The sequence below is a fragment of the Podarcis tiliguerta genome, assembly GCF_965153285.1.
Source record: "Podarcis tiliguerta genome assembly, chromosome: 14".
In the NCBI taxonomy this organism is placed as follows: Eukaryota; Metazoa; Chordata; class Lepidosauria; order Squamata; family Lacertidae; genus Podarcis; species Podarcis tiliguerta.
In genome coordinates, this window is record NC_139547.1 from 33,044,539 (window position 1) to 33,059,124 (window position 14,586).

The following is a 14,586-nucleotide window of genomic DNA, read 5'->3' on the forward strand; positions in this document are numbered from 1 at the left end:
CGCACACAAACTCAGTTCCGGCATCTCTCAGGTGGGTGCCATTGCCAATCTAAGAGAAAGAGGGAGGTGTCTATGGTGCGTTCTGGCACCTCTTTTTCTAGGAAAATAGCACTGCTTGGAACGTAACCCCTGCATAAATGAGGGGCTGCCTGTATTTCAGAAATGCTTGGGCAAAATGAAATTATGACTATTTGCATAAAGATAAAGGTAAAGGGACCCCTGACCATTAGGTCCAGTCGTGGCTGACTCTGGGGTTGCGACGCTCATCTTGCTTTTTTGGCCGAGGAAGCCGGCGTACAGCTTCCGGGTCATGTGGCCAGCATGACTAAGCCACTTCTGGTGAATCAGAGCAGCGCATGGAAATGCCATTTACCTTCCCGCCGGAGTGGTACCTATTTATCTACTTGCACTTTGACGTGCTTTTGAACTGCTAGGTTGGCAGGAGCAGGGACCAAACAACGGGAGCTCACCCTGTCACGGGGATTCGAACCACTGACCTTCTGATCAGCAAGCCCTAGGCTCTGTGGTTTAACCCACAGCGCCACTCGCGTCCCATTTGACTATTTGCATAACTTGGACCAAATATACGCAGATAGAGGTGGTGTAGGGGAGGAGGGGGGGAAAGAGGGCTTCCCCTGGAAAAAAAGCAGAAGAAATTCCAGAGCTTCCTCAACACCATGATTTATTGTTACAAGCTTAATAACTATATGTCAAACTGCAAGTGCTTATTTTATTTTACTTTTCATTTTACCACAATGGGGAGAGATAAATATGACAGGGTCATTAAAAAATAAAGCCACCCGCCTCTCTTTCCCCCACTTTCGATGATGGAAGCCATCTCATTAATGAGCTCTGAAAAGTAGGAGAAACCAAGGTCCATTTTATTTCATGGCTGATGCCTGCCTCTGCTGGTGATGAGGAGCTGGCTTTATTGATCAGCTGTGTAAAGTTTCCCTTTCATCTTTTTTTTCCTGGAGGGGAGTCAGGGAAACAAGATATTTGTTCAGAAAGCGACAGGGTTATGGACAAAGGCCAAATGGAAAGTTCCGATATGTCTAATTCTGAAGCTTCAAGAAGCATTCAGAAGCTCAAACCAACTCCAGAAAAGCCAACCAAGGAAGGTGGTGGTTGTAGTAACAGTTTTCTGCCACAGCAGAAGATGGCAGGACAAGGAAAGTGCAGAGTTGCTTCCAAAGCAAGTTGGTTAGGACTAGGGCTGCCATATTTCAAAAAGTGTTGAGCCCAACACTTGCAACATGGGTTGCCATACATCCAGATTTTCCCAGACGGCTGAATCCTGGCTATGTCCAGGAAAGGCAGATGGGTGATTGGTTTGAGGGAGAGCTTTCTCCAAGGTAGAAGAGAGTTAACTTGGCTTCCCAGTGGGAGATGGAATGATGTGGATCATGTCTGTGATGGGAGCATGATTACAACTTATAAAAGTGACTGATGGTTATTGGGTGATTTTGCTATTTTATATTGTTTATATTGTTTTGTTGTATTTCTTATGCATTTTTCGTATCTGTCTTTCCCATCGATCTGCCATTAGCCACTTTGAGTCAGAAAAGCAGGATATAAATAAAGCATTATGTAACAAGAACATTGGAAAAGGAATACCCCCAGAACACACATTTCATGTACTTACCATTCGTATAAGGGTTGACTGTTTTCTTATTTGTCATGACTCGAGCTGTCGCATTATTTACCTAAGCACATAGAAAAGAAAATCAGTGCCATTTCTGCAATAGAGGAATGTCCATGATACTAATGAAAGGCATGCATTACTATTGGTATTAGTCATGTATAAATGCAATTTAATATATGCCCCCCAAATAAAAAATAGTAAGAAATAGCAGAAAGTGCATAACAAAAGAAAAAAAAACTATTTATAATTACATTTACTGTCACTGCCATTTGTATATATATAAAAAAAAACACTTCCAAATCATTTCAATAAAATAACATCATCTCCTTTAAACTTTAATAAAGAGACATTAAAAGCAAATTAAAAAAGGTTTTGCATAATTGAAGATTTAAAAGCATGCATCTTGTTCCATGGTAACACTGAAACAACAAAATATTTCAAAACAGAAAAAGGAAAAACACTGTATGAAGGGGCATGCAGTGGAGTAGAAGGGGGAAAGAGACAAGGTACAAGGTACAGGGGGAGAAATCAAATTTCCAAAAGGAAAAAAGGAAGGAAATAAATAAATAAAAAGGACAAACGGATCTTAGCATTGTGCAACATAACCCTTTCAAAGAGAGGATTCATTGGGGAAAGCAACATGTAGCATTCAACACTGGGAAGACATGAGCCTCATTTGATTCATTGCAAGAAAACTAACAAAATCATTCAAGCTTTCAAAACCACAGCTAACAAAAGGATAAAAAAGAGGGTGCATTATTTAACACAATATGGAAGTTAACAATCTGAGTAAGATGTGCGCAAAAGTCATATCCTCAATCCAGTCAGTGTCTCCAAGGCTTGCTTAAAACAGACACTCAAATTTACAGGCGTACCGATATAGATAAAAAAATATAGAGAAGAGAGCATCAAGAAAACTTAATACGACAAGTCAAAAAAATCCACGTGGTATATATATATATATATCAGCGCTTTAAAAAGATACGTGAAACGGCGGATGGACTTTCCCACTTACCATTCAGCACCATCGCCAGCATGGGGTATGTATACAGTTACCATGGTTACTGAGAGTTTGGTGAGGGCCCTAAGCGCTACCGTCGAAGGAGGGGAAAATGGAAAAGGCAAAACATGCAACATCTTACTCAAAAGACGACAGCATTTTCAATTGGTTTTTGTTTTTTTCTCGCTCTCTTTTTCTTTTAAAATTCTAACAAATACAATTCAGTGTTGAAGGGGATCCAGTGGTGGTATAAATAAATATTCTTAGGCTTAGCCCCTCCCATTACACCCCCAATGGAAAATTTAGCTGGGAATTTGTCCAAAATGAAAACCAACATTTTAGACTACAACCCACCCACCCTAAGTTTGTATTTAGTTTACAGAATTTATTTGATTTCCAAATGGGAATAGTTTTGAAAGCCACTGTAGATCCTGCCTCAACCCTGCAGTGAAAGTAAACAAATGAAATAATAAATAAAGAAATAAAGAAATAAAAATAAACCAAAAACGACCTTAATTTTTGTTATTATTTTTTTGCTTTGTCGCTTAATTTTTGGTGTGGTTTTCTTTCTTTTTCCAATTTTTGTTCCTTTTTTTTAAAAAATAATAATAATCTATTGCACCCATTGAGTTAACAAAACCTTTCAGATCACAGCAAAACGGTTAAAAGCTTCTCACACTTCTGCCATACAGCTTTCAGCAATAAGGATGATGGTAAGAGTTACAAAATAAATTGATCCAAAAGTAAAACAAAAAGAAAAGAAAGGAAAATTAAAAGTAAACCCAAGGAAGGCCAAATTATCTTTATTTATATATACATACATATGTGTGTGTGTGTGTATATATGTATATATATAAAAATAAATATATATGTATACATATATGAATCTATATACATATGTATATATATATATATAGAAAAAACTATGGGAAGGGAAAGGGGAAGCACACCAGAGACACTTATGATGCATCTGAAACAACAAATGAGAGTGAGGCAGACATTTATAAAAAAGATGAAAAGGAAAATATTTTTAACATGCACCTCGATTTTACGGCCCTCTACCACGGTGCCGTGTAATTTCTCCCTCGCCCTTTCGGCATCAGCACTATTTTCGAAAGTAACGAAACCAAATCCCTGCATGCAGGTGGGAGAAGGGGGGAAAATAACGTGCATATCATTATTTCAGACAATGACCACTTCTTTGCTTATTTTCTTTGTCTTTTTCTCTCTCTCTCTCTCCCTCTCTCTCTTTAATTAAAAAGGTTCTTGTTCCTTCTTCATTTCTGCAACATGCAAATTAGAAAAATAAAAATTATAATCGTACCGAGATGTGCAATTAATAAAGCGACCAACGTGAACAACTTTTCTCTCTCTGTCTCTCTTTTCATCAGTTAAATATCCCCTGAAGAAAGTCAAAGGATGAACACCAAATACCTTTCGCTTTTATTTATTGGTTTGGTTATCTAAATTGTCGCTGCGGGGGGCGGGGGGGAAGGAGGGAAGGAAATCTAACAAAAAAGAAAGGAAAGGAAAATCCTAAACCAATGGAACCATGTCATCACATAGGAAAACAAACAAACAAATAAAAAGGGAATGGCGAGGGAAAAGAAAGTTGGCTCACTTTGAATGGCATGCAGAGTCGACTCAACCAAATAGTAAGACAAACCAAAACTTTGTGCACAAATTTCAACACCAAAATGCAAACCTCATCTAGAACTTTGGACTAGTTCCTTCATGCCATTGTGAAGCAAAGAAACATATTTTTTCACATGCAACACACTAGGGTTGTTTTTATAAATTTTGGTGAAATCTATAATATTTACTTTTTTTGTCTTTAAAGAAAAGAAAAAAGAAAAAAAAGGAGGGGTCTCAGGAAAACAAAACAAAATGCAAGGACCGCTAATGAAAGAAAATAGGGCTTGGAACTGAGCAGAAACTTCCTGACTCTTAGAAAAAGATCAAACATAATTGTGTGACATGAATAAATAAAGAACAGAATTCAGAAATGCAAACAGCTCGACCCAGGTTTGGCTAGGCCAGAGGCAGGCAGCATGATGTCCTTCAGAAATTATCAGTCTAGAGCTCCCATCATCTCAGACCATCATTGTCTTGCTGGCTAAGGCTGATGGGAGTTGCAGCCCAACAACGTCTGGAGGACAGCATGTTGGGTATCTCTGAATGAGACCATGTTTTCATCCTCCTTATTCACTTCATTTTAAAATAAGAATAATGTCCATGCATCAGGTTCTGGGTTGATTGTTATACAGGCTTGGCATACATGCACAACATGCAGTGGAGGGTGAGCACACCTTGCACATCTGCAACACCCCACTATCAACACACACATCAGATGTTTAGTGTAAATCAAGACCTATATTGTGCACATGTCATTGGTGCCCATGTCATTTCTCCACTGTAAAGATGACGGTGGATGGTCCAGGTTCACACTAAACATCCTCTCTAAGATGCTGGCGGTGGGGTTGAAAATGTGCATCTTTCCCCAACAACCCCCCACTGCACATTGGATATATATGCTAGGGCTGTATATGAATGAGCCCACTGTTGCTCCAAAATCTGTATAGATTTGCCTAAAGTGCTATACTTTGGGTGGAAGCAGGTCACCAACTTTTGCAATCCCCAGGCAGCAGGAATCAAGCAGTAGCCTCCAAAGGTGCAGTTTGTGATGATCTCAGCAGCTGCCATACCCCTTGAGGACACCTGAAGCTTGTGGGCTACTCATAAGGAAAGGGTGATAGCCAATTGAATTCTTCTCAGAGTAGACCCATTGAAATGAATGAACCTAAGTTTGGTATGTCAATTCATTTCAATGGGTCTCGTCTGAGTAAGATTACCATTGGATACAACACATGGCACCCTTCTGGCAACTCACTTCTAATGAAATGGCAACTGCAAAAATCAGCACTCCTAGACCGAGGAGAGAAGCCTGCTTCACCCCAGTCATTCTTATCAGAATGGGAATTTAAATAAATGCTCTGGATTCACCACCAACACCTACAAGAAAGGCTTCCATTTATTTCAAAGCAGGCAGCAGATCTGTGCACTTATTCTTGGTTGTCCATGGACTTATGCCTAATAAGGGAACTTGAAGAGCCTCAATGGAAAATTAAGTAAACTCTCGCTTGTTCTCTCTGGAATTATGATCTTAGAATAACACAGTAATAGCAATCTCAGTATGATGACTTTCACGGGGATTTCTTCAGAACCACCTATTTTCACAATGAAAGCCCAAGGACACAACACTAGGATCGAGATGCCTTAGCCAGCCCCAACCATCACAGCCAATGGTCAGGGGTGATGGGAAGTGGAGTTCAACAACATCTGGAGGAACCACATATTCCCCAGCAGTTGCTTCTCAGGGTTTCACACAGAGGACATTTCCAGTCCAACTGGAGATGCAGGAAATTGAACCTGGGATTGAACCTGCTCTTACGCATTAGCTGAACCCCTTCCTTTGGTCTGTGCTTCTGATCTTTATCTCTTCTCCCTGCCTGACCCACCTTGCCAGAGAACTCTGCTTCACCTCTGACTGCCTTCCCCAGTCTGGTGCTTTCCAGATGTTCCCACCAGCCCCACTAGCTCCAGCTAGCACAACAAATTGTCAGGGATGGTGGGGGATGTGGTCCATAGTATCCAGAGGGACACCACGTTGGGCCAAGGACCTTGCCTCCTCCCTAACTTGACCAGAGCATGGCTGACACAAATATAGATCAACCATAACCATTGGCTTTTCTGGGGGACCTTGAGTACCTCTCTTTCCAGCCCTCATAGAATAGCTTTGCCATGCTCCTTGCCTGTGGATCTTGCCTCTAAGCAGAGCCACTTTGGGCTGTCCTCTCCCATCTACTGCCTGCAATGAAATGAGTTGTGTAGCCACGACTCTCATCTTGCACCAAGGTAGAAGTGGCGGGACTGATTCCACCCAGCAATGCAAAATTCTGCATTACTAATTCAGCATTTGCTTAGTATAGTGCTTTAAGCAATTCATACCATCTAACTTTGCTACCGTTATTAAACGAATGTTCCAACAGATATGAACTTGCACTTTAAGCTTCCAAATATCTCATCTAGTACTGACAGAGAAATTTAATATTTCAGTTATTACAAAAAAGTCAAGTAAAACATTGTGTACATAAATATAGTCCAACTTTTCAAACAATGTGAGACACTAGACATTCCCACCCCTGTTAACTCTCCTCCCTCAGAATAAAACTGCATGACTAGAAGGGAGGGAGGGTATAGAACTGTATTCTTTAAAACAGAGGTGGAGAACATATTGGCCCCTGATGTTGTTGGAGACCATCTCCCTTCATCACTGACCAAAGCCATGCTGGTTGATGGAAGATGGAATCCAATAACATCTGGAGGGGGGCAGACAAGTTTTCTTTCAAATGGAAGGCGTTGACCTCCTGTGTGGGGTAGCATGCTCTGAAGAGAATCCATTCCATTTCTGTAATACTGGTATATGGACTCTTCAGGTAGTGCAGGTACAACAGATCTTAGGATTCTGCCCTCAGCAGTAGCACCAAAATCACAGTGAAATCTCCCTTGTGCATAGTCAGAATTGCTTTCCTAGTGGGAGCAAGTTGGGACAGGGACATGGGCGAAGCCTAAATGGGCAAAAAAGGGCAAAGGGCTTCTGGTACCGAAATGTCCATGTTCAGATGGAGGCCAGCAACTGAGGACTACCTCTCCTTTCCTAAAGGCAATTCACACAAGGTCTGGGCACCTAGATTATCCATGTGACATGGTGCAGAAGACGACTCCCCATCCTCATGCTAATAGATGAGAACAGTGTAGGTCTCACGGGTCAGACTCACAGTGCCACACCAAGGCCTCAACTTTCATTACTGGTTATATGAATGTTGAAGAGTAGGAGATAGTGGAGTGGGGTGGCAGGGCTTACCTGACCCCCAGTTGGCAACATCATTGGAGTTTACTAGGAGATAAAGGGGGAAGGATGTGGTTGGCACCACGCACACACACCGGTGGACATAGCCAAGGGGGGCAGCTGCCATAATCCTGGCTACGTCCATCCAATCGGGTGCACTTGGAATGCGCCAACCTTCCCTCTTCCCCCTCCCCTATGACTCCCAGCAAGCAATGCAGTGCAACCAACCAGAAGCAAGGTGAGCTCCACTATTCCATCACACCACCCACTACTGAGAATGTGAGCCCAAAGCTTACTTCTGCACTCCATCGGGTGGATAACCTGTATGTCCAAACCAAGAGTGAAGCAGCTATTAAGAGACTCTGTGATTCAGGCTGCATCCCTTTTAAGCAAAATTCGGGAAAGGGTGTTAAAGCAGCCAATTCCAAACAGTGTAGACCAGGGATGAGGAACCTGTGACCCTCCAGATATTGTTGCACTCCAGTTCCCATCAACCCCAGCCACCAAGGGTCAAGTCTAATGGAAGTTGTAGTCCAAAAACTTCTGAAAGGCCACAGGTACTCCAGCCTCTAAAGCAGAGGTGGGGAACCTGCAGCATTCCAGATGTTGCTGAACTATAGCTCTCTTCTTCCCTGGTGACTGGCCATGGTTGCTGGGGCTGATGGGAGTTGGAGTTCAGCAATATCTGGAGGGGCAAACATTCCTCACACCTGCTCTAAAGTAAGTCCCATTGATCTAAATCACTGGGTAAAGGATTGCAGCCTTTGTCTCTTGTTTTGCAACACAGAAACTGAATTCAAAAAGGTTAGCAACATTTTGAAAGTTTTAACTAAGCAGGATAGCAGCTGCACTTTCATAATCTGGAAAAAAAAATCACACTTGATCAAGTAATTACTCCAGAGGATATTAGATTATATTACTTGCTTCCATTTCAAGAGCAGAATATATACCTATTCTAACAATCTTTTTTCCCCCTTGCAAGCTTGAACTAATTTCACCAAATGAGTAAGGCAATTATCAGGGATGGGAGAGAGAATCAGCAGACAACACTTGATTATATTTAAAAGCAGAAGGCAATATTCCCCTTTAACTGGTGACAGTTTATCGTAGTTAAAATTATCCCCTTTAAAGGGATTCAAAATTAGGCCAATGAATTTCACGCTGTTTGGGAAATTGACAAGAAAGAAAGTGGGGTGGGGGGTGGGGGGGAAGCAGCCCAAGAGGTGCTTCTGTTGAAGTGGATATTTAGAAAGGGTTTATTACAGCACTGCAATTGCTTCCTCTTATTTGTATTGAATACTTCAAACAAATTCAACATTGCCACAGGTGTATTCAACTGCTTACCTTTGAGCCTCGCTCATTAAAAATAATTTCAACATCTAAGATTTTACCAAATTGCTGCAAGGAAACAAAAAAAGAAGAAGAAATCACATAAGCATTTTTAAACATAACCGCCCCCCCCACCAATGCAATAGAAACATATAAATGCAAAAGAAGATTTTTAGACACTTCGAGGATTCTATAGTGTAGGAAAATAACTGCATTCTGAAGTGCAGCTAATAAAAACAGCTACCAGCAGATTCATCTCTGCACATACAAACATCCCTATTTGCAGTCTACTCTATGCACTTCAAGTAAGCATGTTCCTATGCACCACTTGGTGTATGTGGAGATGAAGATTCCATTCAGGTTGACGGTGTGACCCTTGTTCCATGCTGGGGAGCATCTCATGTGCAGGAGGAACCCCTAAAGTGGGGTTCCCTGTTATAATTACTGCAAGAAACCTTGTTTTCTCGAGGTTTCTCATCTTTCTAATCTTAAATTCAGTTTGGCACATTTCTGCATCAGTTCCTTTTTACCCCCTTTTTATATGACCCATTTTTGCCATTTGACACTTTCCAGTACACCAACTCGGGGCCGGCTTACCCATAGGCACTAGGGGTGCAGGGCACCTGGGCGCCAGGCTCTCAGGGGCGCCAGGCCGAGAGTCTCGGGCCAAGATTTGGAGTCTGGGGATTGAAGAGCCAGGCCAGGTGACAGCCGCTGCCAAGCAGAGTGGAGCCCATCAGAGCGCCGCAGGCTTTTCTGCTGCGGATGCTGAGGCAGCCAGATGGCTCCACCCTCCTGCACGCTTGGAATTCGTGGGCCGTCAAGAGGCCTGCCCGGTACACACTGCTCACATGAGGAATGTAGCTGGGCACCCCAGCACAGCATATGCTAAAGACGGCCCTGCATCAACTATTCAAAATTAAGTCCTGTTGAATTCAATGGGGATTCTCCTAGGCAAGTGGGGATTCAGACTGCAGCCTTCATCTGTCATATTGCCCCTTAAACACAAACAGATCTGTTAGTCTTTGATGTGGTACATGACTTTTTGGCTGTGTACACACCAGATATTGAAAATGCAATCCCCCTCCTCCATGAATCCTGGGAACTGTAGTTTCTTAAGGGCATTTGGAGTTGCAGCTCTGTGGGGGATAAATTGAAGTTCCCAGGATTCTTTGGTGCATGTGTGTGTTAAATTTGCTTTTGGTGTATGTTGCGTACTCGACCTTTGTTGCTGTTTTCTTCTGAGGTGGTCTCGATGGATCCATGAAACCAACAGTGAAAGCTGCTTCAACTGTCTGAGGACAGATCCACACCATGAATTAAAGCACACTCAATGTGCATTTAAAACACATGACTTCCCTCAAAGAATCCCAGCAGCTTATTCTTAGTTGAGAACCTGCAGGCAGATCCACACCAGACTTTTAAAGCAAAGCCAATGCACATTTAAAACATATGATCCCCTTAACATATGCCAACATCCTTAACAACCTACAGTTCCCAGGATTCTTGGGGGAGTCATATGTTTTAAATGTGAATGGTCTGTGCTTTACATGTCTGATATGGATCTGCCCACAGGTTCTTGGTTAAGAATAAGTGCTCGACACAGACCCTGCCCCATGGAGTGGGACCTAGACCCCCTTGACCCACTGAGAACATAGAAAAAAGCTGCAACTACTGAGATGTTCCTGAAGTTGCATCTGGCTTGAGCCCTGTTTATAGGACTGATGATGCACATTCAAAACTTACGGTAGTAAGTGTGAGATTACAATCTGAAGAGGACCTTCTTCTTCTTCTTTTTTTAAATGCAAATGTAAACTAGTATTTTATTTATTTATTTAATTTCTTTATTAAATTTGTTTACCGCCCTTCATCCGTAGATCTCAGGGCGGTTCACAACTTTAAAATGCTAGATTTAAAAAATGCAAACTGTGTAATAATACAAAGTACTTACCCCAAACATTTGTCTGAGATCTGGATCCCGGAATCTGAAGGGTATATTTGAGACATGCAGCCGTTTCGGCTGTGATTTGTTTTCTGTGTTTTCAGAAGATTGTGTCTGTTGCTGTCCGTCGGTCTGTGCTGCATCGTCTGTCTGCTAAAAAAAATTCAAGCGGGGGGCGGGGATGGGATGGAATGCGGGAAGGGAGAGAAAAGAAAGTTAGCCAGGCTTCCAGCATTGTTTCGTTACACCAGACCTGTATTTCCTCTGGAAACTGGTGTTCATGAATGGATAAACAAGAAAGAGACGGGGAGACTGGTCAACTGAATGAATAACATCAGTTAAGAAGCTGTGTGTCTTCATACATATCGTCCTCCCGGTCCAGTGGGATCAGATGTGGAAGCTCTGTGGGTCATGTGATGCTATTCCTACTCATGGTCGACCCATTTAAATCGATGGACATGGCTAACATAGGTCCATTCATTTCAGTGGGTCTGTTCTGAATAGAACTTACCCTCTGCTTTTGAACCCCTTCCTTTCAGGTGGTCTTCGACCACACTGTTCCCAACACCATTCCTGAGGGTTCCCCAAGCATTAGTGTGAGCACCTTAAACTCAATCCAGAAATGAACTGCCCATTCATTTCTGTGGATCCACAATGAGTAAAACTGACAAAGCCCTCACTGACATCTTGTTGAGCCCCTTGACAGCCTTTCTGACAATTTGAATTAAATCATTTATTTGAAAAGGTTCACGTACCTCTTAACAAAAGGCTCTAAACACTTTTACATAAAACAATATAAAAGATGCATTAAGAATTCAGATAAAATCAAACATCACAAAACAAACGGGCATTAAATGTATCAAACTATAAATAAACGATTTGGTTATATAATGAATATACATGCTAAATGGGCCTCATCAACCTGGGAAGGAAGTCCATCTAGGAGAAGGAAAACTCTGTTCCTAAACCCCTGCTGCCTTGTGGGATATCCTGGAGAGAAGAAAAGACTAAGGGGTAAGCCCTACACAAATCCAGAATGGCGTCCCTAAGATGGTTAGATGGTGCTTGTGTGCCTCCTTCCAGCAACTCCAGCAGCCAAGCTGGTGCCAAATGCAATGCTCTGGTTTCCTTTGGCCCACATTGTACTCTCTGGGCATCCAGGACCTCCATACACTTGCGCCCTCGGGAGGTCACCAGGGGCGTAGGATGGGGGGCAGTGGGACATAAAATCCACACAGAAACACATCATTGCTTGTTTTGACTCACTTGTGGGAACAACTCAGAGGCCATGAAAGAAGGAAGGTTAACAACAAGAAGAATTAGAGGAACTATTGGAAATGACTGTGAAAAGCAGTAAGAGATATGAGATGAATTGAACCCTCCGAACTTGAAGCTTGGGAAGTCCCATTAAAAAAAGTATAATTTGGCAGAATATTTGGATTATTTTATGTGTGTGTGTGTGTGTGTGGTATGCATAATTTGGAATATTTAATGTGATTTGATTGGATTGGATTGTTAAAATGGAAAATTTAATAAAAATGATTTTTTTAAAAAAGGAAGGGGGGCAGTGGGGGTGGTCCGCCCCAGGTGTCATTCATGAGGGGGTGACAAAAAGGCACACCGTGGGGGCTCACCTTGCCGCCCCTGTGCATGGTGGCTCGCCCCCTCCCCCCGCAGTTCTCCCCCCACTGCCATTGCGTGCCGCAGATCTCTCAACTACCGCTGTTGTGCACCGTGGATCACATCCCCCCCCCGCGCAACTCGCAGATCACCCCCCCCCCCAGTGCATGGCAGGGCTGCCGCTCTGGGCGCCCATGCAGCTAGCTCTGCCACTGGAAATCACTTTGGTGCTGCTAACCCTGGGAGGCATACTCCATTGACTCTCGAAACAGACAGATGCCAACAAATAAATAACATGTTAAAATTGATTTTAAAATTGTGAATCCAGGCTGGCTTTCCTAAACCAAAACAGTTTTAGCAAGGGCTGAAAACAATACAGCAAAAGTGCCTGCCTAAATTTTAATTAAGCAGGGAGCTTCAGGGGTGACACCCAATTTCCGACCTTCAGCCCTTGCACCTCAAGAATCAGTGGCAGGGGAGCTGGTGGGAAGCTCAGAGTCAGGGTAAGAATGCCCATGTGATGGCCAGGGAGGAGAGAAGCTGGCAGTGAGGATATAAGAAGCCTCTCAGGTGCTCCTGGGCTTTATCTGAAATAAGAAATCTCAGTTCCCTCTAGATTCCTCTTGTTCATTTCTTTACTCCAGTTCCATTTCCACCACTAGGTGGTGCTGGCCATGGATGCAAATCTATGACACACGACAACACATTTCCAGTAAGTGTGTGTTCAAATTAGTTTGATCTGACGTACAGTACAAGCATTTCCATGTCAGGACTGAAATAGGGGGGAAACAAACAGAAATAAATGAGTGAATAGTACCTTAGCCTGCCTGGGAAAGAGTCACATTCACAATCCATAATATACATGCATATTACTTTCATTTTGTTGCCTGATAGCAAGTTTTAGAGGCCTTCTGCTTCAACAACATGAAAGCAATTAATTTCATTATGTCATCTGAAAATTAAAATTAATCATCTTTTGCAAACCAAAACGTTAAGAATGCTCTGGGCTGTTTTTCTTTTCTGTTTAGAAATTTCAAGACAATATGGGATACCTAATTAATCATACTGTAGATATATATGTGTGTATACTTTTTTTGCATAAGAACCTTTATGAACTTAATTTTCTGGCACAAAACCAAACAAATAAACAGTGAAAGCATGGAATAAACACATGCATTTTCTAAAACACAGGAAGATTTTCCTTGAACTCCTCCCCCTCCCCACTGCCATCTCATTTGGCAGTGCATTTTTCAAAGATTGCTGAAGATTTGGGGAGCCATTTCTGGTATCTCCCCTTGCTATATACAAGTTACTACCAATATACACATCATCATCATCACCATCATCATCTCTGTTCAAAATTTCATTCTCATAAATTGTGCAAGGTTGATACTATTAGGGGAAGGACCATGACTCAGTATTGGAGCATCTCAGCCTTGGTTCCCCAGATGTTGTTGGACTACAACTCCCATCATTCCTAGCCCAGAACAGCCAGTGTTCAAGGATGATGGGAACTGTAGTCCCACAACATCTCGGGAACCAAGGTTAAGAAAGGCTGGTCTAGAGATTTTGGGTGCATGTCAATTCTGCATGTGTTTCTTCATAAATCATCACTTTTCTACAAAAAAAAAAAACTGTGATTCATTTGTTCATTTAAAAATGTGTGCGGGAATGTATATTTTAAAAAATGTGTCTTTATCTCAATGCATGCAGTTGTAAACATATTCTATTCCAAAATTTTCAAACACATTTTGGTCTGGAAGTTTCCCTTCAGCAAAATAGTAGTGTGCAATTCAAAAGATCATTATATTCTGATTGATGCATTGGTCTAGAAGGTGCAAATTAGGATCAGTTCAATAAAAAATGCAAAACAAATTGAATTCTTCTCCATTTCTAATTCTACCTAAGCATCTTTGAAAGGGACCTCCTGGCAATTCTGGGTACCCTGGAAAAGGCATAAGTCACCACCACCATTGAAGTTCCATTACAAAAAAAGAAGACCGGGAATATCAGGTATAAAACTGGTCTAACAAGGCTAACAAAGCACATAACTCCTTTGAGAATTTTCACTCATCTTCCTGAAATTCATTTTTGGCTTCCCTCGTAATTTGTGAGAGGTTTGCCTGTGGAAGGACTTTCAA

The 14,586-nt window shown here is 42.0% G+C and overlaps 1 protein-coding gene across 38 annotated transcripts in view; it reads right to left on the bottom strand.

The window, feature by feature from the left end:
- Positions 1-14,586, bottom strand: part of RBFOX1 (RNA binding fox-1 homolog 1) — a 1,465,188-nt gene that overhangs the window by 111,520 nt on the left and 1,339,082 nt on the right. For 37 of the 38 annotated variants that reach the window (XM_083414161.1, XM_083414127.1, XM_083414134.1 and 34 more), the window contains 4 exons: positions 10,835-10,978; positions 8,899-8,952; positions 3,687-3,779; positions 1,646-1,706 (listed from right to left, as the gene is read on the bottom strand). In XM_083414161.1, the coding sequence (XP_083270287.1) occupies positions 1,646-1,706; positions 3,687-3,779; positions 8,899-8,952; positions 10,835-10,978 (352 nt within the window). The remainder of the gene's footprint in view (positions 1-1,645; positions 1,707-3,686; positions 3,780-8,898; positions 8,953-10,834; positions 10,979-14,586) is intronic. The other variant, XM_083414137.1, reaches the window with a different exon arrangement.